Raw genomic sequence first — 26,220 nt, forward strand, 5'->3', positions numbered from 1 at the left:
AATATACCATTTTATCTTCTTTTGAGTGCATGCTTTATTCATATTATTATACATACATATATATGTGTGTGTTTGTGTGTGTATAATTTGTCAGTATAGACAGGCTGAAATAAAATCACTACGTGGTTAGGGGAGAAAAATCTTCCTTCTACACTCTCAGCTTCTGTGTCTGGGCCTGAGAAGTAAACTGACGTGAGATAGATTAATAGGTGAAAAGCATACACATTTTATTTAATATTTTTATGTACATATGGGTATCTTCATAAGGAAAATGAAGACTGAAGAAGCAGTTAGTACTGAGAGCTTATGTACTTTAAGAAAGAAACAGTAAGTTTGGGCTGCGAACTAAAGTGTCACAGGTTCGATTCCCAGTCAGGGTACATGCCTGTGTTGCAGGCCATGACCCCCAGCAACCACACTTTGATGTTTCTCTCTCTCTCTTTCTCCCTCCATTCCCTCTCTAAAAAATAAATTTAAAAAATAAATAAAATCTTTAAAAAAAACAGTAAGTTTGTGGAGAAATGATAAGACAATGGGGTGAGTCAAGGGCTAGGGGCAGTTGATTGTGGGGAATGGCTAGGAAATACATGGGGAAAATAATGGAAGATGAGGGTCTTCCATTACTTGCCAGGCAGAGTTAAGGAGGCAGAGTTGAGTACTTGCTACAGAGATTGTATGGCCTGCAAAGCGCAATATTTACTGTCTAGCTTTTTGCAGAGAAAGGAAAAAAGACCCCTGTTCTAATACCTTGAAATCATTTCTTTATCATTATCATCGTCAATATTTATGAATGTTGCTGGTTTATAAAATTTACATATACCTTAATTTTACTTAAGAAGTAAGAATTTGCCTACTTTCTATGCAAATATAAATGAGAATGATATTTTTCATGTCCTACAAGTATAAATACAAAAGAAACTTTGTATACATTTTTACTTTACAAGAAAGAATAACCATATTCATGTTAAAATGGCTTGAACATAGCAGGCATTTAGGAAATATTTGCTGAATTTAGTATTGATGAAAAATCCAAAAAAAGTTAATAATACAGTACACAGAGATTCTTCTAGATTTGAAATAAAACAGCATTTCTGAATTTTGAAAACATCTGTCAACCTATTAGGAAAACATATTTTAAGTATGTCTTTCATGTGTAGAAAATAGATATATACACATTAGAAGTGCAGAAAATGATGAGATAGGATCTTTATATCTGTCATTATGCACTTAAAATATCTTTTGCTGCATGGATTACAAAAAAGGTAAATCACAGTAATTTTTAAGGTTGCCATTTATGTGTAGACATAAAAATTAGAACATATGTATGGAGGTATTTCTTGCTTTAAATTATCAAATTTGCATATGATTACAAAGACCTCTGCATGCCAGTCAGTCGTGCCTGCCTGTGGGTGCCAGTGTAGAGTGGAGATGGAGGCAATGAAAGATGCGTTTGTGAATGCTGCCTTTGCTCCTTGCTCTCAATAGGTTGGAGAGCCAGTATCTCTGGGCGTGGTGCCTTCTCTGCTGATACAGCAAACCTGTCTTCCCCAGTTATACCCACAAACCATAACACCACCTGCACCCCATATGTGCTTATTGGTCTTGTGCATATTTTAGTTGTCCCACAATGTCTGTGAGGGGGTTGCTTGGGGCAGGAGAGGGCTGGGCACATTCCTGCCAAGGAATTCTGCAGTTTAGTAGCATTATATAGTGGTTAAGAGCACTGACCTGGAAATCAAAATAAACCTTGTTCCAATCCTAGCAAAATCACTTAGTCAGTTTTCTAGTATTTAAAATAAAATAGTAATAATTATGTCACAATGTTGTACACAGATAATGTATATGGGAGTTCTTACCTCGGGTGGAGTTTTTGTTTGGCACTCCATGAATGATAATCACGATTATGGGTAGCAGTAGTAGTTTTTGTAACAATTGTTAATATTCCTCATCTGTAAAACAGGGTAATAATATTTGCTACCTTAAAGGCAATGAGTTAGCACATTGGAAATTCTCAAAATAAATAATGTATGGCATATGATAAACATTTAGAAAATATTAGGCATTATTATCTGCAGTTTCTGCTTGACTCTTGGGTTCTTTCTTACGAATTTTTTATCAGTTTTCACATTCTGACTGGAAATCCCTTCCCCCTTTTTAGACTCACTCTCTCCTCCTTTCCAAATCTATATTAGGGATGTGGATATATTTGTAGACTCTACAGAATTATGTCTTTTTTACTTTCTGGCTTAAACTTGCAAGGCATAAATTGTCAAATTTATTGCCATAAAGTTAATTTTTATCCTTTTATTATCTTGAATATAATTTATAGTGATATTTACGCTTTCATTTTTATTAAAAATTAATATTTAACTTTCAAATAAGAGGTTTTTGTTTCTTGATATTTTTCTCCTTTTCTTTTTCCTTTTGTTGTATTTTACTTTTTTCTTTTTTTTTTTTTTTTTTGATTACCTTGGATTTCATTTATTCTTCCTTTTCTAGTTTTTTCAGGTGGAATTTTAGATCACTGATTTTAGCAATGTCGTTTCCAATACAAACATTTAAAGGTATACATATTACTGCAAACATGTCTTATATGCATCCACACATTTTGGAATTTATTTTCATTTTTATTCAATTCAAAATATTTTCCAATTTCCTATGTGATTTCTTCTTGGGTGATTTAAAAATGTATTGCTTAATTTCCACGTATTTGGGGAATTTTCCAAGTACCTTTCCTGTTACTGATTTCTAGTTTTATTCTACAGTATGGAATATTCTATGTGATTTTTGGTCCTAAATTCATTGAGACTTGTGTCACAGACCATAATCTGGTCTGTCACTGGTGTATTTGCAGAGGATTTGTGTGCTGTTGCTATTGGGCAGAATGAAGTGAATATCAGCTATATCAGATTGGTTAATGTTGTTCAGGTTTTGTATATTTTTACTGACTTTTTCACCAATTTATATATTTTGAAATTTGCTGAAATATACAATTATAAATTGTCAGTTCTGTCAGTTTTTCTTTGTGTATTTAAAGCTCTGTTTAAGTAATTAATACACATCTAGAATATGTCTTTTTGATGAGTCAGTCTCTATCAGTATTAAGCTCCTTTTTATGTCTATGATATTCCTTGTTCTAAAGTTCACTTTATTCTGAAATGAATAAAGCCTACCCTGTTCTTTTTTCAATGGAGGTATGTCTTTTTGCATTTGCTTACTTTTAATTCATTTGTGTCTTAAATTTCAAATAGGTTTCTTATAGGCAGAATATCACTGAGTTTTATATTTTTATTCAACCTGACAATCCCTGCCTTTTAAGTGGGGTGTTAAAATCCTTGCACTTAGTGTAATTATCAGTATTTAAATAAGTTTAAGTGTTTGGTTTTAAATATACCATACTGCTGTTTGTTTTTTATTTGCTCCATCTGTTTTTAGTTTCCTTTCTTTTTTCGCCTTTTGCATTGAATGTTTTGTATTATCTCATTTTGTCTCCACTTTTGGTTTATTAGTGAATCCCTTTGTTGCTGTTGTTGCTCTAGGATGTATCATAAACATCTTTAAATAGTCTACTTTAAATGATATTATATTTTTCCTGAATAACACAAGAAATTTAGAATGATATATTCCTTATCCTCTCTTCTATCCTTAGTGCGATTGTTGTTATATGTTTTGATTCTACATAAGTTAACAAACCTCACAATACATTATTATCACTTGTGCTTTAAACAATTACCTTGTAAAGAAATTTTTTTTCAAGATTTTATTTATTTATTTTTAGAGAGGGAAGGGAGGGTGAAAGAGAGAGAGAGAGAGAAACATCAATGTGCGGTTGCTGGGGGTCATGGCCTGCAACCCAGGCATGTACCCTGCCTGGGAATTGAACCTACGACACTTTGGTTTGCAGCCCGCGCTCAATCCACTGAGCTACGCCAGCCAGGGTAAAGAAATTTTTAAGTGAGAAATCTTATTATATTTACCTACATATTGACCATTTTTCTCTCCTCACTTATATGTGTAAGCCTGCATTTCATCTGGTATAATTTTCCTTCTCACTGAAGAACTTAACGTTTCTTGTAGTGTAGGTCTGCTGTAGGTATACCTTGTATAGTAGGTTTTTTGTATACTACCGTGTAGTGTAGATCTGCTGTAGTCCTTGTCTGTTGAATTCTTGAAGTTTTTGTGTTACCGAAAGAGGTTTTTATTTCACCTTCATCCTTGAAAATATTTTTTTTGTACTTGGTACATTTTCCCGAGAATTCTAGTTAACAGTGGTTTCTTTCAGTACTGGGAAAATGGAGACAGCGGTATGTGAACAACAAAAAAATGTGGGAAAAAGAAAAGATGGCTTTTCATTGTCTTCTGGCCTCCGTCGTTTCGGACAATGAATCTTTTAATCATTCTTATCTTTGTTCTCTGTAAAGGGGTCTACACATTCTTAAAGGGCTAGATAGTACATATTTTTGGCTTGTGGGCCATGTGGTCTTTGTTGCAACTACTCATCTTCAGTGTCCTGGGAAAGCAGCAATAGAGAGTACATAAATGAACAGTTCATATTGCCTATTGACTGGCTTTGCTCTGGTCAAACTTGGCTTGCAAAATTGTGCAGCTGGCTCCCATGCTGTAGTTGCTGAACAGTGGTCTGTGAGAGCAAGTCTGTTATCTGCATGCTTGTAAGGTATTATTTTTATCATTGTTTTTCAGCATTTTGATTGTGATGTTCCCTTTGTGTGGTTTTCTCTGTTTCTTAATGATTGTTGAGCTTTGTAGATTTGGTGGTTTATAATTTTTATAAAATATGGAAAAATTTTAGTCATTACTTGTTTTAGATATTTTTCTCCCTCCCCACTTGGGACTCCAGTTGCACGTTTGGGGTTGGTATTGTGCCACAGCTCACTTGGGCTCTGCTGATTCTTTTCCCTGCCCCTTTTTTTTTCTGTGCTTCATTTTGAGTCATTTCTTTTGCTATCTTACAGGTTCTCTATTTCTTCTGTGGCATCTGATCTGCTGTCAAGTCCATTCAGTGTATTTTTTTCATTTTATATATCATATTTTTTATTTCTAGAAGTCCTATATGAGACTTATTTATATACTCTGTTTCTCTCTTCATATGTTCATGTTTTCCTTTACATCAGTGTATAATAGCTGTCTTAAGGGCTCTGACTACTAAATCCAGCATCTTTTTAATTTATGGGTCAGTTTCAATTGATTGATTTTTCTCCTGGCTGTTGGTCATATTTTCCTTCTTTCTATGCCTGTTTCTTTTTTCGACTGGATGCTTATATATATATTTGGTGTTTGCTGCTAGATTTTGTATTTTTGTTTTATTCATGTAGCAGTTGTTGTATTGTGTTCCCAAATCAGTTTAATCTCTTTAGGATTGCTTTTAGGTTGTTTTAGGCAGACCCAGGGTAGAGTATTTATTTATTTATTTTGTTTTGTTTTTTTGAGAAAGCCCTACTGTCTCTCGTTTATTGTGATTGAGCCTCACTATAAATTGTAACCTGTTGCTCTGCCAATTATGAATACTGGGAGTTGTTTGGCCTATTGGTTTTGGTGTTTTATTTTGTGGTCCTCTTCCAGCTTCTTGTTATGCATGCACGAATTAGAACTTTGCCAAAAATTCAAGGACACCCTGTGCAGACCTCTAGAACTCTGTCTCTGTGCAGCTCCCTCCTCTCCCGTAGTTCTATCCTGCAAATGCTAGCCACCCAAACCTTCCGGAATTCTAATCTGTGTCTCCTCGACTCAGTAGACTGCCCTGCCCTGTCTTGGTCTCGCTCATCGTACTCGAAGTTTGGAAACTGCCCCCAAGCAATAAGTTTGGGCAATTGAAGGACTTATTTCATCTTATTTGTTTCTGTTCCTTTAAGGACAAGAAAACTGCAGCAAATTGTCCAAAATCTGGAAACCATTGTTTCTTACCTTTTGTATGATTTTCTAGTCATTCAGAATGGGCAGATAATTCCTGTAGTATTTAATTTTTTTAAAATCCTCACTTGAGGATATGTTTATTGATGAGAGAGAGAGGGAGAGAAAGAGAGAGAGAAAGAGAATGAATTATCAGTATATAGGCTCCTATATGTGTCCTGACTGGGAACTGAACCTGCAACCTAGGTATGTGCCCTAACCGGGAATTGAACCCGCAGCCTTTTAGTGCATGGAATGATGCTCCAATCACTTGAGCCCCCCTGACCAGAACAATTGCTGTGGTTTTTAATCCTACATTGGCAGAAATAGAACTCGGATTACCTCCTGACATACACAGATAGATACTATTTATAAATGAAGCTTTACCATTTATTAGTGGGAATGGTGGGTTATTATATCTTTTAGTTAAGAATTAAAAAGTAGATTGATTTAGTTCAAGCTTCAAATTGTTTTATACATTTTTTAAAGAAATATTTTTTAACTTCTTACTGGGGATTCTTCAAATAGACTGCATTATTTGGTGAGTGAAAATTTTTTTTCTTAAGTCATACAACCAAGAATATAAACTAGTAAATTAGTATTTAATGTTTATATTAGAATATTTTATGTTTCTTATTTTCAAGAGGAAAATAATATATAAGAAGTTGATTGCTCTGTTCAAAGCTTGTGACCTTAATAAGGTATAGAAATGATATCACAAATAGATCAAATTGTAGTAGAATCACACTCATGAATTAACTATAGCGTAAAATATAAGCTAAGTATCATTCGTGCCCAGAGAAGAAGAGATTAATTCTTACCGAGGTATGAGAACAGTCTTCACCTGGAGGTGAGATCTGGAAGAATGGGAGGAATTAGACTGGACTGTTTTATTCTATTTATTTTTAAAAACTATATGTAGTTAATATCTTAATTAGTTATCCCCAAGGAATCCAGGGAATAATTATCACATGTAATGAATAGTTTCATTTATTTCACGTTTTGTTTGTTTTCTATTGCTGTGTAACAAAACAATTTAGTGATTTAAAAGCATTTATTATCTCACAGTTTTCATGGCTCAGGAGTCTAGATACAGCTTGGCATAGTCCTATTTTTAAGGTCCAACAAAGTTTCTACTAGGTATCAACCAGGTTGCTGTCTAATCTTTGGCACAGGGTCCTCTTGGAAGCTTTCTGATTATGGGCAGAAATCAGTTTCTCATGTAGTGGAACTGACAGGCTCTCAGCTCCTAGAGGCAGCTTGCCATTCCTCCCTGTGGTTCATAGCAGCAGAGCATTTTCCTGCTTCTAGGTATCTGTCTCTCTGACTTTGATCTCTGATAACTAGATTCTCTTTAAAGGGCTCGCCTGATTATGTCAGCTCCTCCCCCCAGATAATCTCCCTTTCGATTAAGTCAACTGATTGTAGGGACCTTCATTACATCTTCAGAATCTCTTTATCTATAAATGCAGTATAATATAACTTAATCATAGGAGTGATACCCTATCATATTCACAGGTTCTATCTATACTCACAGGGAAGGGATTTTATAGGATGTATGTACCAGGGAGAGGACATCTTAGGGGCTCTTACAGGTTTCTGCTGACCATACTTTGATCTGTATTATTAATATAATTTGAAGAAGACAAATACTGTATTGTTTCACCTATATGTGGAATCTAATGAACAAAAAAATTAACAAACACAATAGAAACAGACTCGTAGATACAGAGAACAGACTGACAACTGTCACCGGAAGAGGATTTTGGACTGGGTAAAAAAGGAGAAGGGATTAAGCAAAGAAAAAAACTTATGGGCACAGACAACAGTGCGGTGACTACCAGAGGGAAAGGGGGTGGGTGGGGATAGAAGATGGTGAAGACGGAGAAACAGTGATGGAAGGAGATTGACTTGGAATGGTGAGCACACAATACAATATATAGATAATATATTATAGAATTGTATACCTAAACCCATTTAATTTTACTAATGAATATCAGCCCCATAAGTTGAATAAAAGCAATTTAAAGAGTACAAACTTTATAGAGAGGATGTAGACTAAATATACTAACATACTACTACTGACTAAACCATTAAAAACACCTGTTTTCGAAAGTAATCATTATTGAAACCTTAGTAGATTGTTTTTTTTTTCCTTTTCTTAAAATATAGTTTAACTGAACTGATATGCTCATTATATCTTAAGAATCCCATTGAAACCTTGGAAATTTTTCATTTGCTTGCCAATAAACATATACAATTATAAAACCCTAGCTTTCTCTTTTAAATACTTTTTGTACTTAGATCTGTGCTGTTGACTGTTGTACAGTTCTGTGGTAGTGTTGTCCTAGCAACGTGACAGGGGAGGCTGAGCACTGTTCACAAGTGGCAGTGCAGTGTTGCCTAGCTACCTGTCTTTTTAATTTGACATACTAGGCATTTAAATAATATGTAGCCCTTAAGCTTTTAAGTGTTCGCTCATGACACATTGCAGTGTTTAAGTATGCTTTTCACCTTTGTATTATAGCTGTTATTGTGAAAGGTTAAAAAAATAAAAGTATTTAGTAGCAGTCAGTACCTTAACTACACAAAGTCATTTTATGAGAAGCTCTAATACAGACACAAATTTAAAATACAAGCTGTAATTAAATATGAACTTACCTCAAATTCAACTGTGGTACAAAATGCAGTAATAATTATAAAAATTTGTCATTGAATTACAAGTAAAATCATTTTAGAATGTCTAAAATATTACCTCTAGTTGTTTTAAAAATAGCAATATTGTTATACTCCAGGAACATCATTAAATATATACTGAAAAGCACTTCAGTATATTATGTTGCTGTCATGCTATTTATTACCTTTTCTTACAGTAAGATGTCAAGCACTAAACAGCATATTGCTATATTTCTCCTAATTTTGAAAAAATGAATATATGAAGATTTTTATAGGTAGACTCTTTTAATACAAGTTTTTCCTGTAAATTCTCCTCCCCCCAAATAAAGACATATGCATCTATTGTAGAAAACATTTTCAAATGTATAGATACATATAGAGAGAAGAGATTAAAACTACCTCTAATCCTTTTTCCCCCAGAGAAATACTATTAGATTTAGTATATTTTCTTCTTTTCAATAATTTATAGAAATAGAGATCAACCTTGGCCAGAATGGCTCAGTTGGTTGAAACGTTATTCTGTAACTGAAAGGTTGCAGGTTTGATTCCCAGTTAGAGTGCATACCTGGGTTGCAGGTTTGATCCCCAGTCAGGATGGTAAGATCCCAGCCCAGGTGCATATGAGAGGCAACTGATAGATGCTTCTCTCATGTATTGATATTTCTCTGTCTCCTATCCTCTCTCTCTAAAAAAAGCAGTGAGAAAATGCCTTAGGATGAGGTTAAAGAAAAAAGATATTTTATTTTTTTTAAATATATTTTATTGATTATGCTATGACAGTTGTCCCATTTCCCCCTTTCACTCCCCTCCACCCTGTACACCCTCTCCCTCCCACTTCCCCCCCTTTAGTTCATGTCCATGTTTCATATTTATAAGTTCTTCAGCTTCTACATTTCTCATACTATTCTTACCCTCCCCCTGTCTATTTCCTACCTACAATCTATGCTACTTATTCTCTGTACCTTTTCCCCCTCTCTCCTCCTCCCACTCTCCGATTAATAACTCTCCATGTCATCTCCATTTCTGTGGTTCTGTTCCTGTTCTAGTTGTTTGCTTAGTTTCTTTTGGTTTTGCTTTAGGTGTGGTTGTTAATAATTGTGAGTTTGTTGTCCTTTTACTATACATGTTTTTTTTTTAAATCTTCTTTTTTTAGATAAGTCCCTTTAACATTTCATAAAATAAGGGCTTGGTGATGATGAACTCCTTTAACTTGACCTTATCTGAGAAGCACTTTATCTGCCCTTCCATTCTAAATGAAAGCTTTGCTGGATAGAGTAATCTGATATATAGGTCCTTGTCTTTCATGACTTGAAATACTTCTTTCCAGCCCCTTCTTGCCTGTAAGGTCTCTTTTGAGAAATCAGCTGACAGTCTGATGGGAACTCCTTTTAGGTTACTGTCCCCTTATCTCTTGCTGCTTCTAGGATTCTCTCCTTCATTTTTACCTTGGCTAATGTAATTATGATGTGCCTTGTGTGTTTCTTCTTGGGTCCAACTTCTTTGGGACTCTCTGAGTTTCCTGGACTTCCTGGAAGTCTATTTCCTTTGCCAGAATGGGGAAGTTCTCCTTCATTATTTGTTCAAATACGTGCTCAATCTGTTGCTTTTCCCCTTCCCCTCCTGGTACCCCTATAATTCGGATGTTGGAACATTTAAAGATGTCCTGGACATCTTTAAACCTGGAGGTTCCTAAGCTTCTCCTTGTTTTTTTTGAATTCTTATTTCTCTATTCTTTCTTGTTTGGTTGTTTCTTTCTTCCTTCTGGTCCACTCTATTATTTTGAGTCCCAGTTTCCTTCCCATCACTGTTGGTTCCCTGTGCATTTTTCTTCATTTCTTTTATTGTAACCAGCATTTGTTCATCTAATTTGTGACCAAAATCAACCAATTCTGTAAGCTTCCTGATCACCAGTGTTTTGAACTGTGCATCTGATAGGTTAGCTATCTCTTAGTCACTCAAAAGGATGAGTTCTAGGGCACTGATTTGTGCTTCTGTTTGAGCCATCTCTCTCTCTTTTTTGGACTGGTTGCTCCTGTTACAGTGAGGGGTGGAGCCTTAGGTGTTCACCAGGGCTGGGCACCCCAGTCGCTAGATTGTGACATTGTATGTGAGGGCGGGGTCGAGAGGGAACAATGGCGGTAGCTCCGTTCTCCGTGGATCTCAGTCCCTTCTCTGGGATCCTGGGTTGTGCACTCTGCCCTGCTCCACAATTGCCGCCTCGCTGGGTCTGCCAGCTGCCGCTTGTGTACTCAGGGTCCACCTGCTGCGATCTGGCGCGCCCCAGATGCCTTACACACTCCCGGTTGCCTTATGTGCCCTGTTCTCTGTGCCGTGACCCCATGCCCAGCTGCTTGTCTCCACCCCTCCTACCGGTCTGGATAAACGGGTCTATTTCAACTTCTTGGCTGTCTGACTTCCATTCAGATAAATTTTCTGTCAGTTCTGGGTGTTATTCTGCCTCTAAATTGTTGTTGTTCCAATCTTGGTTGTGCGTGGAGGTATGGTGCATCCACCTATGCCTCCATCTTGCCGGAAGTCCTAGATCATATTTTAATACTATTTACATCTTGCTTTTATTTTCTAATTATTACAGAGTATTTTCCCAAATCATTAAAATTGTTTGAAAACATTTTAATGACTAATTATGTGGATGTACAGTATTTTTCATTGTTTATATAATTTTCTGCTTTTTTTTTTTATTATGTACTTAACATGGAAGAAAACCCTTGAAATCTTTGTTACCATTTCTGAGTTTCTTAATATAGGTTCTAGCTAGGAGTACAACAGATCCCTGAAATGAAAACATAAACATAAGAACATTTTAAAGACCTCTGAACATGGTAATAGATTACTTTCTGAAAAGTAGACCAACCTGATTAACATTTACTACTTTAATTTTAAAAGGAAGAAATAATTCATATATCATTTAAAAAATTTTTTTTCAAAGATTTTATTTATTTATTTTTAGAGAAGGAAGGGAGGGAGAAACAGAGAGAGAGAAACATCAATGTGCAGTTGCTGGGGGTCATGGCCTGCAACCCAGGCATGTACCCTGCCTGGGAATCGAACCTGCGACACTTTGGTTCGCAGCCCGAGCTCAATCCACTGAGCTATGCCAGCCAGGGTCATATATCATTTTAATTTGTTTTAAAGATCAAGAAAATTAAATTTTTTCTAATGTAGTGAGACAATTGTAATTATTCCTTTCTGAAAAATTTCATTTTCCTGTCCAATTTATTGACAGGAAATATTTTGTCTTATTAATTTTGGGGATATCTTAATGTACTGAATTCATCTCCTTTTCTGTCATATTATCCCATTTATTGGCCTTTTAATCTGACTTCTATACTTGCAAAATACAGATTTTTTTCAAAAAGTTTTTATTAAAAAATCTCTACCTTTCCTTCCTATTTTCATTCATTGTCTTTAAATTTACCAAGTCCTTTACCATGCAGATTCTCTTGCATTTTATATCTTTTTACCCCACTCACCTGTGGTTGGTCACTGGCTCAGCTCTCAGAGGACTCTCATTGTGTCAAGTCCCAACACACAGCTGGACCTTCCCAGAATGACTTCTGCCTGGCCTAATGCTTGCTACCCCTGAACTTGCCACTGCTTTTAACGGGGTTTCCTAAGCACCAGGGTCCTGTGGCTTCCACAGTAAGCCAAGCAGATGCAAACCTCCACCCTTGTGGAGGGAGCTTTTATTGCCTTCATCTACCAGCAAGTCTGGGGCATCACACTTTTCCTGATGCCTGGCTTTTCTCCTCACCCTGACTTTGCTCCATGTGCCACTGCCTAGGTGCCATCCCCTCCCCTCCACCAACCCAACTACAATACCTTGTCCAAGGCCAGCTCTCCCAAGTCCTTCCTGAGTAGCCACCCACCTGACAGTTCCCTCAGCTTCTTGGCCCTTGGACTCCTGTGCTGTGCTCTCCACATGAGTTCCTTTGTACCTGCTCTCCACCCGTACTACTAACATAGCTTCCATTGTGATGTGTCCCTAGGTGCCACTATACAAAACTAATTAAAATTTCTTTCCATCTAATTGTCTAATATTAATTTATCCATCTAATTCTAAATTATGTAAAGTATATTTTTGTTTATAGTGTGGGTTAGAAACAAAACTGAGTTTTTTTTCAAATGTTAATACATTGTTAGTGCACTAGTAAGAGTATTCCCTTGCCTATTGACTTGTAATAGTTTTTATTGTATTCTAAATTCTCAGATACTGGACTGATGGCCTACTTTCTATTCTGTTTCACTGATGTATTTTGTATCAGAACAACATTATAAATTAGCTTTATCGTATTATTTTTGATAGTTAGTACTGTTTACCCCTCCCTATATATAGATTGTTTACCTTACGTCTCATGCCATTGGTATTCCTAATTATTTAATGTTTCTCATTGCTATTGTGAATGTAATTTTTTTCTATTCTATTTTCTGACTTGTTTTTAATGGCATATTAGAAGGATATTTCTAAAATATGTTTATCTCAAATCTGAGCTCTTTATTTTCAATTGTTGATTTTGTAGAGTTGGCTGATAGCTAATCAAATTATCTGCAAATAATGAAAATTTACATTTCCTTCCTAAATGTTATGTCTGAATTGGCCAGAAATTCGTGGCTGATGTTCATAATGTTAATAGTGAATATTCGTATCACAAAAAATTAAATCATGGTAAGGAAGAATGATGGCTAACTTTCTATTAAAGATAAAATCACAGTTGAAAACAAATCATTTTTAATGATCCTAGATTAGATTAATTGCCTTGCAAATTTTCCATGGGTGAGGTGCATCAAAATCCTGGGAGATATTCATTTCTCCAGAAAGGGGCAACATCTCATTAACACTAGTTGCTAACTTCACATGGAGAGGAGCTGGACCTCAGATCTAGATTGCAGTTGGGAGGAGGAAGGCTGGAGGGAAGCTAGGGGAGTGAGTCTCTCCATTCCCTCACTTCATTTCCTTGAGAGCAGTTCCTGGCGTGACGACCAGTGGAGTCAGTCTGCTGCACGGAAGACTAGAACAGAGAGCTAGAAGTGAGCCTCACTGCAGTTCCCTCAGCGTGAAGGCGGTGGGTGGCCAAGGGCGTTTGTGAAATTTACCTCCAGGAGACAGCATAGCCGTATTTTTCCTGGACAGCTTTATCAGAGGCTGTCTGTAAATCCTGTTCAGATGCAACAAGTGGTTTTTGAAATTCTTTGTGAAATTTAGCTCAGATGAGTTAATGGGGATAGATTTCTCATTCTAGGAGAATGAGAGGGATTATTTTGACAGCCCTCCCCCACCTGAACAAAGTTCATGGTGGACTAGGGGTTGAAAAGCTGCCCTTCACTCTGTTCTTATTTATACCATTGTTGTAGAAACCTCAAACTACAAGTATGTAGATGGGAACTTAATTTTCTTATGAAAATCACATGTCAGGGTTTTTCCTTCCACGTTGTCACTTCAGTGCATGTATTCCATAGCTTTTCATGCATAACAAATCACTTCAAAACTTAGTGACTCTAAACATCAATCATTTATTTAGCTCATAATCTACAGGTTGGCAGTTTAGTCTGAATTCTGGGCAGTTCTTTTCCCAGCACGTGAGAACATGTTCTGACCTCTTGGGTCTATATAGGGTCAGCCCTGGGTTGGTTAGATGGTTCTGCTTCTTGGAGTTGGCTTGTTGTTAGCTGGGGGACCTGACTTCGTCATATGGCATCTTGTCCTCCAGAAGCCTTGCTTAGATTTTTTTGTTGTGGTAGAAGCAGAGGTCTGAGGGACAGAGCTGAAGGAAGCCAGGCCTCTCCAGGCTAGATTTGGAATTAGGACACTGTTGCTTGTGTGTGTTCTGCTGGCCAAAAGAAGCCACAAGGCCAGCTGATTCAAGGAGTAAGAATATAGATTCCACCTCTTGTTGAGAGCTGCTATAAAGCAGCACATTGCAAAAGGGCATGGACACAGGGATGTATGGAGAATGGGGGTCATTTTTTGCTATCAGTTTGACTATTAGGTGCATGAAGGACTCAAAAGATGTGCTTAGGACACTTATCTTTTTCATCAGTGTAGATTTTGATTTTGCTATTATAAAAATTTTATCTAGTCTGTTGTCCTGGTATTGGTATTATTTTTCTCTGTATACTACTAAAACAAATTTTGGTTCCTTATGTATCTTTATTCAAGCCCATGCCAAATAAAGGTTTTCTGAAATTTTCTTTTACTTCCTTACTAAATCTTATTGAGAGATATGTTCTCTGCATCTTCACAATACTTCTTTCTCATGTGTGGAAGTATTTTTACTCATGGATTTTATCTTATTTTTTCTTTGGACATTGTTGGCGTTTGCCAGCAAAGCATGCAAATGCTTCTTATTGTCTACTTAGTTTTGAATAGCCTTCTCAGATCTGCATCTGAAGAATAGGTGACTGGTTACACATTTCCCAGTGACTGGCAGGCAGGCATTGAATGTGGTTTGGCTAAACTAACCTAGGATCATCTCCTACCATGCTACATGTACCTGATTTGGGGGCACTTTAAAAAGATGAAGTGTATGAAAAAACCACATTTGTTAATGTGTACTACTAAAAGAATTGTTTCTTGTGTTCTGCCATCTCTGCAGATGATCTTATGTGGATAGCAAAGCTGCTTAGATGCAGTGAACTAATACTAGTTAGTACCCGGGTACCTTCTGACATGATCTTTAAACTGCAGGAAGAAAAAGGAGGAGAGCCAATAGAACTATTGTGTCTCACAGAGCACAGCAGTACTTTGCTTCTTGTGTACTCATCATAAAACTGGGCCAACATTAATTTGTTTCTAGACTGGGTTTCTAGGACGTACAGATAATGAAAGTGTCTGAGGTTTCTCATTAGAGGTTACATTAATTTTTTTGTGCCATTTTATTTTCTGATGTCCTTTTCTAGGCCTTTGTAGTTTCCAGAGAAGATGGGAGAGGCAGCACTAGGGATTCTACTTAGATGCCATGTTAGACCAAGAGTCCAAGCAGTAATTAATAAATAATTCATTTTCCATTTTTTGTTCCTCAAAATATATAATCAAGATGCAATAAAAAATAGCAATTGCACACAGTTTTAAAAGGCTGAGATTTGTTGCTTTTGTTAGCTTGTTCAAGTTATAATGTGAATAAATACACCATTTCATTATAATTTTGAAGCAATTACATATGTTTCTTAGTCCTCCATCATTACTTTCAAAAGTCTGCTGTTAGGAAACCGAGGCTCTAGCACTTTCCTCTTCTGCTTGCTCCTGCCCTGGGCATCAGTGGGGTGAGTGTGAGACACTTCTCGTCGAAGGGCCAGGAAGCAGTGCCTCCAGAGTTCTCTGAGCCAGTCTTTGTAATAACAGATCAAAATAGCCGCCCAGGCTAGTCTTTAGGGATGGTTACTTCCAAAGAAGTCATAGTTATCTTGTCTCTGGCAACTGTTTCTGGCCACTCAATTTAAGATCAAATGGTAAAATTATAATACAAAAAATTTCATCTCATTGACAAGTAACGAGTTTTTACAACTGCAAAAATAAGATTTCTTTTTATTATTTAAATAAATAATTTCAGTGCTATTTAAGTAATTGCTCATGAATCACAGAACTTAAATGTTGCTCACCTTTTTTTATATTTAACATGACTTGCTTTAAACACCCTCTGAAAGTCACAGTGATTAGTTAGGTCTGAGTGAAGAGTGTGAGGCCCTGGTTGTGTAAGGGAAAGCCGAACTCCAAGACGTGGACTCGGCTAAGGGATTTATGAACCTTTCTTGGATCTAGTTTACATGATGACTGTAGCAAAGGTCATATTATAGTTTCTCTTCACTCTAGACTAAAATATGATTCTCATTATGACTGTCCTTACAGTCTTAGCTAGTAATTCAGGAAGTAGAACTCATAAAGACATCATAGTTACAGACCTCCAGTTTCAGGGCCACAGTGTAACTGCAGACATGACAGTTAAAGGGGGAAGCCTGGTTTGCCGTTCCCTCCTGGGCAAGGAAACATGTGAGACACTTGGCTGAGTGTCAGGGCGTCGGGAATGGAGAAGGGCATGTAAAATGGACTCAGCCAGAATTTGACCCCTGGAAGTATGCAGGGAGATAAGCAGTAAAAGTGACTAAGAGTAAATAGGAGTAAAAGTAGAAGGGGCTACAGATTCAAAGAAAAGAATGTGTCAGCTGAGAAAATCCGGAGGAGTTGGCATTTGAGCTAGTTTTCAACAGGTATGGCGGAGCAGGGAACATCCTGTCTTAGGGAGTAACATGACCAAAGGCGCTGGCCCCAAACAGGTACTTGTTGAATACCAGAATAAATGGAATCAGTAGCTTTTGTTTTTCTACTGGTTTTCTCAGAGTGCTGTATAAACGTCTCCTATGTAAGTGTGCCAGCCACTGTGCAGGTGGGTGCTGGGAATGTAACAAGATGCTCTTCATATAGCTAGTCTGATAGGAAAGACAGATAAAGCCAACAAACCAACGACCATGTAAACTCAGAGTGAGGGCTGTTGGACTAGTGAATAACTTGTCTGAAGAGAGATGGTTGGGCAGGGCAGCCCTTTGAGGGAACAGAATCCGCTGTGAAATCGATGTTTGTAAGAGCCACTTTGAGGTGTTTACCCTGTTTGAGGTCTTGACCATTGTTGCTTTTCCAAGACATTTAATGTAGCTAAATTACTCTCCCTTGAAACACAGTTTATTTCTACTTTGCATCAGTATCTGCTTTACCCTTTGTTGAATTATTTACCCCTTGTTAAATTTACCTTGTCATCCTTGTTTTGCAGAAACCGAAACCGAAAGACTGGCACCCTCCTGGGGGTTTTATTCTGGGGTTGTGGGCACTCATTATCATGGTTTTCTTCAAAACTTACGGGATCAAGCACATGAAGTTCATTTTCTAGACGCGATGTTCAAGGAAAACTGCATGGAAGACTACATACAACCTTGGATAAAAATTTCTGTCGTATCTTTTAAAAATGTATTGCTCTTGTGTGAATTGGCAAAGAGTATAAGGAAACTAAGTTTGGTGAACTATTATTTTTTAACTTGAAGAATAATTATTAATGTAAGTGCTAAATGGCAGTAAATCTATTTCTGTTTTTCCTTTGGTGTATTATTAAAAAGATCAGAATGTACTCATTAACTCTTTTTGAAAATAAGAATTTCCTTTTTACCTCTTTTCATTTGGAAAAGAAAAAAAAATGTGAAGACATTACGTTCTCACCAGCAGCAGAGGTAACTTCTGATAGTGTTTTTGTGTATGTTCTCCCAGTCTGTTTTTCCATGTACTTATTTTCTTTCTAAAATAGAGGTTCTATAAAACATACCATTTTGTAACCTCACTTTTCATTTTATAGCACGTTATCAACCCTTCTCCTCTCCTTGGATATTCTTCAGGAACACATTGGGAAAGGCTGCAGAGTACCTATTTTATGAATGTACTGTAATTTATTTAAGTGTTCTTTTGTTGGACCACTTACCGTGTTCCTCAGATTTTCCTTTCCTTCATTATTTACTGTGTGAATATTTTACTGTCAGTCACTAATGGAATTCTGTAGGTTTAAGTATACATATGTATGAAAAATTAGCTTATCTATGGTACTGACAGTCTTTAAGACCTTATTACTGTCTGTTTATCTGGAAAACTTAGGACCTTTGGGAATTTCACATATTGACTGCTCAAGAGAAACAGACCCTGTCCTTTTATATTTCTAAGCATTCATTCATTCTCTGATCCTCCAGAATTGATCACTTTTGCTTTAGTTTCCATAGTCAAAGGGACATTTTTTAAATTATGTTTAGGGTAAACCTTGCCCTCTGCTGGATCCACAGGGTTAAAAAAATTTATTTACTTATTTTTAGAGAGAGGGGAAGGGAGGGAGAGAACATCAATGTGTGGTTGCCTCTGATGTGTCCCCTACTGGGGACCTGGCCTGCAACCCAGGCATGTGCCCTGACTGGGAATTGAACCAGCGATCCTTTAGTTCCCAGGCTGGTGCTCAATCCACTGAGCCACACCAGCCAGGGTGGATCCACAGTTTTCCTGAGACGGTCCTCTAAAATGGATGGACTGGATGGAAAATTTATGCTTTTTACATCTAACTGATATAGCACGTAAGGCAGTCAGTCAATAAGCCCATTTCCTGGTCTCTGACAACATGCAAGGGCTCATTTTCACTTACCAGCCATCTTTGTCCTGTCTCATAACTGGAAACAGTGTTCAGAGTGTGCTTCACTATCAGCTGCAGATGTTTCTTCACAGGAGGGGGGGACCCCTGAAATTTGCATATTTATGCCCTAGGGGATACCTTTTTGGATTTTATGTTTTATCTAAGAACTTAGGTATAAATTTGTTCCAAGGCCTGTTGTATAATTGTAGGTAACATTGAGAAGATAAATCTTCCTCTACAATAAAGCCTTCTAAAATTAATATTCCTTAGGATTTGTTTTTCTTTTAGCATTTAATTTTTACTCTTTAATTATATGTAAAATGATCATACTTTTTACCAGCAGAGGCTTAACTGTGTCATCTCCCAGGTTAGAACAAATGGTATTGAGGCTTTCTGCCAGCTCTGGATCTTCATTTTAATTGAACTTTGGTACACTAAGATAGATGAAGGAAAATTTTTTACCTGCTTATATGGAAAAGGATCCTTCTGTACATAAATGAAAACAGACTTAAAGTCTAATAGCTGCAGTAATGCTGAGAGACAAAAAGGTTAACCATCTCACCACGCAAACACACAAGGTCGCAAACACTATGGTGGGGCGGAGCTACTTAGAGGGGTAAAGGAGATACGACTGTTCTGGAACCAAAGTAACTCAGTTTGAATATAATGAAACATGCCCTGATGGTAAAGACTGCTGGCAGATAAAAGGGTTCCTCTCCTGAGGTTGTACAAGGTGCCCTTTCTAGTTAAAACCAAACTGGGAAAGTGGTACTGGATATAATACACAGGATTAATTTTGCCCAGATGTAGTTTCAAAGGATGGGTCTGCCTCTTTCTGGTTCATTATTGAATTCAGAATATAGTTAAAGTAACAAGCTTAAATATGTTCAATGTTTAGCTCATAACCATAGTCTTTTTACATAAAGTATATTCTGCCTTCAATAATGAGTACATCTTCTGCATATAGTAAGTGGGTAATATTCTAAGTACAATTAAATGGCTTAGACTTTAAATGATAACATAAAAGAACATCCTTAAATATATTCTACTTGAGTCACAAGGAGCTGAACAACCAAAAGGTCTTCTTTTCGTCTCTTTGTTGTGAGGATCAGGTAAATTATGTTATGACTAACTCCTCTGGTATCTGTAGGTATGTGGTGGTGTTATTTTTCCCATTTTTGCTCAGGAAGGTGTGAAGGGGGAAGGCATTTGTGCCAGTGCCCCCTTCCTATTGCACTGGTTACCCTTCTGAGCTGCTCAGTGTGATTCTTGTCCCTTCAGTGGTCTTTCCCTCTCCCTCTGGTATCCTCCAGGGAGAAAAGGAATATAGAAAAATGGGTCCCAGCAGACATGTCCTGACCTTTGTGGGGAGGGACAGGGTGTATTGGTGCCATTCTGCAAAGACAGCAAGCATAAGTAAAAGAAACCAAATGATGTGGATTTTAAAATTATGAAAGACATTCATTTGCAGTTTATGAAAGGCAAATGTAGTTTGGATGCAAAGCTGATTAAATTGGATCAAGGAAAATTTGAATTAAGTACATAAAATAATACATGCATTTATGGTTTCAATTTTTATATATCCTCAGCTAGTTGAAAATGATGATTCCCACAACAAGCATAACTCAGCTTGTTTCTGCTTACTGAGTGTTTTCTACTGTGGTATATGTGGGTAGCATTCCTTCCATTATGTATGTTGTATAGCAGTTACAGTAACTGTGGGAATCATAATTTGAATTTTTGACTCATGTGTTTCTGGAATCTTTACAACAAATGTTGCATTAACATAGAACTTTTTCATTGATTTTTACCAAAATTAAATCCATCTGTAACAGATACTGTTTTAACTTGCGAAAGAAATATTTTATAAACATAGCCCAAGGTATGGCTAAAATGAGATCAGTTATCCATTTTTGCTCTATGGAATCAGCCTCGTTACCTCATTGCCACGTCTCCCGCCCTAGGGCATTTATCGCACAGAAAGTGCCTCTTGTACCTCGTCCGTTGCCGCATGTGTACCTGCTGCGTAAATGTAAAGGTGTTTATGTTCATGGACAGTATATGTTGGGAGTAACTGGTCTTATTTTTTCCTTTCAGTGCAAAATCTTTACTCTTTTGGAAATATGCTATGAAATATTTGGCTTAATATAACTGTAGACTTTTGAATAATGAGATTGAATAGATGAAGGTGTGACTAAGAAACCAGTTATTAAAAACTCATTTATTTCAAACATGGCAAGGTGGTCACTGTCATTCTTGTTTCATTGGGTTGCCTGCAGCCCCAGCGACTTTGGAGGGCTTTCAGATTTGCCCGAGGAATACCCAGTCGTGGGGCCTACTGGGGGCGGCGGGGAGCGGGGGTGTACAGTATGATGATTTTCTGTGCTGATAGCAATGCTCTCACTGCCAAATCCAATGGAATTTTTCTGCCTGTATTTTACCTCTCTCCTTCATATGTAACATTAGTTACTTCCACTTTTGGAAACACTTCCTTCTCTGCCCTCATGGTGCTGCTGTGGCCCAGCTGTTCTCCCTTAGACTCTCCGTTCCGTTTTCTCCAAGTGCTTCTGTGACAGCCGCTTCAGATGTTCCACACAGTTCTGTCCTCAACTCTTCAAATTCCACTCTGTCCCTGAATGTTCCCTCCCCACCTGTGGTTTCCATGATCACCTCCACAGTGTTTGCAGCCACACTTCTGTATCCTAGTAGTGCTCTCAAGTTCCAGAAGTGCCCCTTTGTGCTTGAAAGCTCCACAGAACTCAAACTCAGTGCACCCCAAGCTGAACTTACCATCTTTCCTTTTCACCTCATTACTCAGCTCTTCCTTCTCTATTTTCTTTTTCTTATTTTATATTCGGAACCCTCTCTGAATGGGTACACACTGTGCAGATATCTGTGCCGCATGTAAATGCTCACCATGGTATTCTGCAGATGAAGCCCTTAATAATCAGGTGGGCAAAATGATACACTCTGTGGATGTCAGTTAGCTTCTTTCCCAGCCATCCCAGTGCTTGTTGGATGTGTCCATGAAAACCGTAGTTGTAGTGGCAAGGATGAAGACTGTGTATGGGCTCAACAGGTTGCGTTTCTTCTTAACAAGGCTGATCTGGCTAATGCCACTGCTGAGTGCCTGGTTTAGCAGCAACCGATAGCTACATTGAAACTCAGCCGCTAACTGGGTTGGTGCCTCCATTCTCCAGGGGCCCAGTCCACTGACTGGTAGTAGGTTGATTACATTGGCCATCACAGAGTGGGCAGAAGTGTGTCTGCACTGAAATACACAGATTCTGGGTATAGATCTGTATTCCCTGCTCTTTAAACTGCCAGCATCACCCTCTGTGGGCTCGCAGAAATACTTATCCATTATCTTGGCATCCTGCAAAGTATTGAGTCTGATCAAGGAACTCATTTCACAGCAAGGCAAGTGCAGCAATGGGGTTCTGCCCATGGAATTAATCAAACGTATCACATACCCCCTATCTGGAACTGGCTGGCCTAGTTCCACATGGAATGGCTTACTGAAGACTCAGGTGTGCCCCTGGCTGGGAGACAACATTCTGAAAGGAGGAAGTCCTCTTTCACAAGGTGGAGTATAGGCTTCGTGGGGTGTTTTCCCCCTAGGTGACCATAATCACTGTGAGCCACAACCTCCGTAGAGTATGACCAGGTCACTTACCAGGCTAAAATTCCTCCTACCCAGTAACTGTGGCATTCATAAACTGCCATGTCTATAGATGCATCATATCACTAAAGCCTAAAAGTAAAAAGGATCCTTTGGAAATTCTAGAGGTGCAAATTAGCCTCAGGTTACAAACAAACAAACAAACAACTGTAATGAACCTGCTAGTAGGCCAGGGAGAGGGGCTGGCCTCACCAGAGCTTGGGAAGACCCAGAAGGACGGTACAGGCTTTGAACCACAGACCATTACCTGGTGTCATTCCTCACTCCCACCCCCACCCCTACCTGCTCCCCCAGCCAGAATGCATAGATCTGGGAACAAGGAGTAGAAACCAAAGTGGCTCATCGTTACATGTAACAGTTTATTCACAGAATCTTTGCTTCCTGTCTTGGCGCCTTTGAGCTTTGCTAGTGTAGAGAGGAATGATTTCCTTGGGGGACCCAACAGTGGTTCTGTTGAATTTGAAGAGAAAATCACCACATGGCTCTTGGGGGCACTTTATATCACTGAACCAACATGCCACAAATTGGGAATTGTTCTGCTGGCCGGAGAGATTGATTCTGGTTATCAAAAGCAAACTGAGTAGCTGCTGCACATTGAAGGCAAGGAGGACTGGGCAGGAAGGGGATGCCCTAAGGTGCTCTTGCTAGTTCCATGACCACAGCAAAGGTTAATGGGAAACTGTAACAACCCAAAAAAGGCAGGATGATTGAAGACTGGGTTTTTGGAATGAAGGTTTAGCACCCCACCAGATGAAGAAGTGACAAACTCAGCTTCTGCCCGAGAGCAAGGGGAATGTGCGAGAGGTAGAGAGAGGGAAGAAGGCACGGATGTCCATCTATATGGCTCGTGGCCAACTACTGAAGTGAGTTGGCTTCACGTCTTCTCCTGGCCTATTAGGTGTTTACGTGTGTATGCTGGTTCTCCTCTTTCCACTTTTATTTAGGAGATGCCAGTTGGTGGTGCTCAAACTTACAATATAGTCTTTATGTAAGGAAATACTCCGTGAGACTGATGGAACTGGAGGAATAATTATCATAGCTAGCATACCATAACAGTTGGGACTGTGCATCTTATTTCGATGAAGGATGAGAATTTCTTTATGTGTAAGGTGAATGGCAGCCTCACGCTTGACAAAAACAGGGTTGAGTTGTTATTGTACTGGGCTCCCTGTGTGTAGAAGAGAGAATGTGGAAGCTGAGGGACAAAGGGCTGTACTGTTCCCATGGTCAATTCTTTGTCTTTTAGCTCCAAATGCACTCATTACTGATCTGTAATAATGGAGCTGAACTCGTTAAAGAACTCCTTTACAGTGAACATGATGCTAAGCTTTGTCAATAGAGGGTTCTGGGGTAGCTGGTGGGAAAAAGGAGCTTTTCTTCCTATTTCTGGTCTACTCCTCCATAGGTCTCCTGCAGTGTGTGTGTGTCTGCAGCGCCCAGTGCCTGGCAGCCCCTTTTCTGTGGGCAGCTTCGTAGCAGAGAGTTGCCCCCAAACCACTCCTCACACATGGATGCCCAGGCAGCCTGCCTGCAGCAGATTTGCAGTGAACCATGCATGGAGGGCGCCTTCCCCCAGCACCCCTCCTTGGGCATGTCCATTCTGCAATGCTGGGTGCAGGGCACCTCCCCCCAAACAAGTTTCCCCACACCCTTTCAATTTCAGGTGCTTTGCTGTGAATTCTGAGGTGTGGCTTCCTTCTGAACACAGCTCCCCTAGCCCTTCAAAAAGTGGCTTTCTAGAAAGTTCCACAGCCCTGCTGTCAGCGAGCCCTGCCACACTCTGCAACAATGTCTGGAGACATCTCAGCACTGGGAGGGGTGGCTCTTTCCAAGGGTCCTCTGTCGTGGCCCGAGGGGTGGTGGCTGCTCCTGATCCGTGCTGATCCTCTGTGCTTTGGAGTTCTCTTTCTTACTAGCAAATCCCCCTTGTTTTAATTCCTTGGTCAAATTACTAAGTGATTTCTGTCTCCTGCCTGGACTTTCATGATACACCTTCTCACAGAGACAAGATGGCATTAAATGGTAAGATTCTTGTCCACAGGCATTCACATTGTTCAGGTTATGCCTCTGGGTTCAGGGGAACGCCCTCCTCCCTACCAGAGAGGAGAACAAAGGATTGGGGCCCTTCACACCTCCTTCCCCTAACTCTGAAGCCTTCCCGGGGAGACCCCCACCAAAGGGTAGGGCATGGAGGAAGTAGCTCCCCTGACAGTGGCGCCAACGCTGGCCCAGGTAACACACACCTGGACGCCATCTGCCAAGGGTCCTGATGACTCTGTTTTAAAAACCCTGGATTCTTCTGGCTTCAGGCAGCTTTCCCTGCTCCTTGTAATGAGTATAAAGACCTGGAAAGATTCAGGCAGTGAGATTGCTTGTAACCCTGCCAAGAATGGAAGTGGATCAAAAGAAAAAAAAAACGTGTTAGAGGCAGATTGGAAATGTTCTCGTTTGGTTAGTTACAGAAGCACGTGCAGATTAAGAAGGCTGAATAGCACGGAGGTTAAGAACCTGAGCTCCGTGTATCTGTTGCTTGTCAGCTTGATAAATGCAGGTTATGCAAGAAAAAGAATAATTAAAATTACAATAAGAAAATACACTTGTACACCATTAAAACTAAAGGAATGAAAGTAATACATGAAACAGGTTAAAAAACAAAACCAGAAGTTCAGAAAATATAAAGCATAACTAGGGAAAATGAGATAAAAGAAATAGAATTTTAGGCGAACGTTGAACCTCCCACTCCAAAGGCCCCCGTGACTCCACAGACTTTAGTGTAATGCCCTGAAGGGCTGGGCAGGGAAACAGGTGCAAAGACACCTACGCAGGCCTAGCTGGGCCTGGCCAGTGTTGGCTGTGGCTCTGTGAGCAGTCCTATGGACGCGCCCTTCACTGCCTGCCTAGAAGCCCAGCAGTCATTTTACAGACATCTTTGCCTGCCTGCATAGCTGTTGGTACTGAGGTGATTATGGGCCCTTTTTTCTTCTCTTTACATTGCTGGCTGCAGACAATCATACTGTTTTGTAGTATTTCTGGCCTCAGAAAGCAAATCAGTGGTTTTCAGTCTTTTTGGCTACCACCTACAGTAAGAAATACATTTCATAGTGTCACTTGATACATATCTATGTGCATATCTTTATGAGTAAGCAAGAGGTTTTGCAAAATAAGCACCTCAGGCTCATGTACTGTTTTTATTCTTTTGTATCCTGTATAATAGAATTGTCTCAGGTGGGAGCTGGATCAGTGGTTTTCAAACACTTCATTTCGGTCAGCATTAAGAAGTATATTTTACATTGTGACCTAATGCACACGGATGTTTATGTACCTATGTAATTAAAAGTTTTATAAAACAATACTGACTCATATAACTTTCTCTTCTATTGTATTATAATTTTGTTGATGGGTTCTGGGTAATATCTGGCTCCATATGCATCTCTGAGCTTCCTACCATGCAGGCACAGTGAGAGCGTGGAGACCCGCAGCCAAGAAAGATGTCCAACAGGGAGGGAGAATTATTACAAACATTCTTGTAACGACAATGCACTTTACTGCTCCCTGGTGCTGATTTTCCCTGTACATTGCCTCCTCATTCCTCCGATATTTGTCAGGTCTGAATAGCTCTGTGTGAATGACACAGCCTCTGTCGGTAAGGTGCTCACAGCAGGCGCCAGGGGGCTGGAGCCCGCCGAAGAGAGCCCGGGAGAGCTTCCAGAGGTGTTATTGGACTGAGTATTGGTGGGATACAAGTGTTTTCAAAATGACAGAAAATCCAACCCAAATATGATTAGGTAAAAA

At 38.8% G+C, this 26,220-nt stretch overlaps 1 protein-coding gene across 1 annotated transcript in view; it reads left to right on the top strand.

Annotated features, from left to right (window-relative positions):
• The window catches only part of PIGK (phosphatidylinositol glycan anchor biosynthesis class K), a 104,628-nt gene extending 83,712 nt beyond the window's left edge, over positions 1–20,916 (top strand). Inside the window, exon 11 of the mRNA XM_045835478.1 lies at positions 17,361–20,916. Coding sequence (XP_045691434.1) covers positions 17,361–17,477 — 117 coding nt within the window. The 3' untranslated portion in view covers positions 17,478–20,916. The remainder of the gene's footprint in view (positions 1–17,360) is intronic.
• Positions 20,917–26,220: the final 5,304 nt, after the last annotated feature.

This window comes from Phyllostomus hastatus, unplaced genomic scaffold (genome assembly GCF_019186645.2).
Source record: "Phyllostomus hastatus isolate PE091 unplaced genomic scaffold, TTU_PhHast_1.1 phas_contig_209, whole genome shotgun sequence".
Taxonomy (NCBI): domain Eukaryota; kingdom Metazoa; phylum Chordata; class Mammalia; order Chiroptera; family Phyllostomidae; genus Phyllostomus; species Phyllostomus hastatus.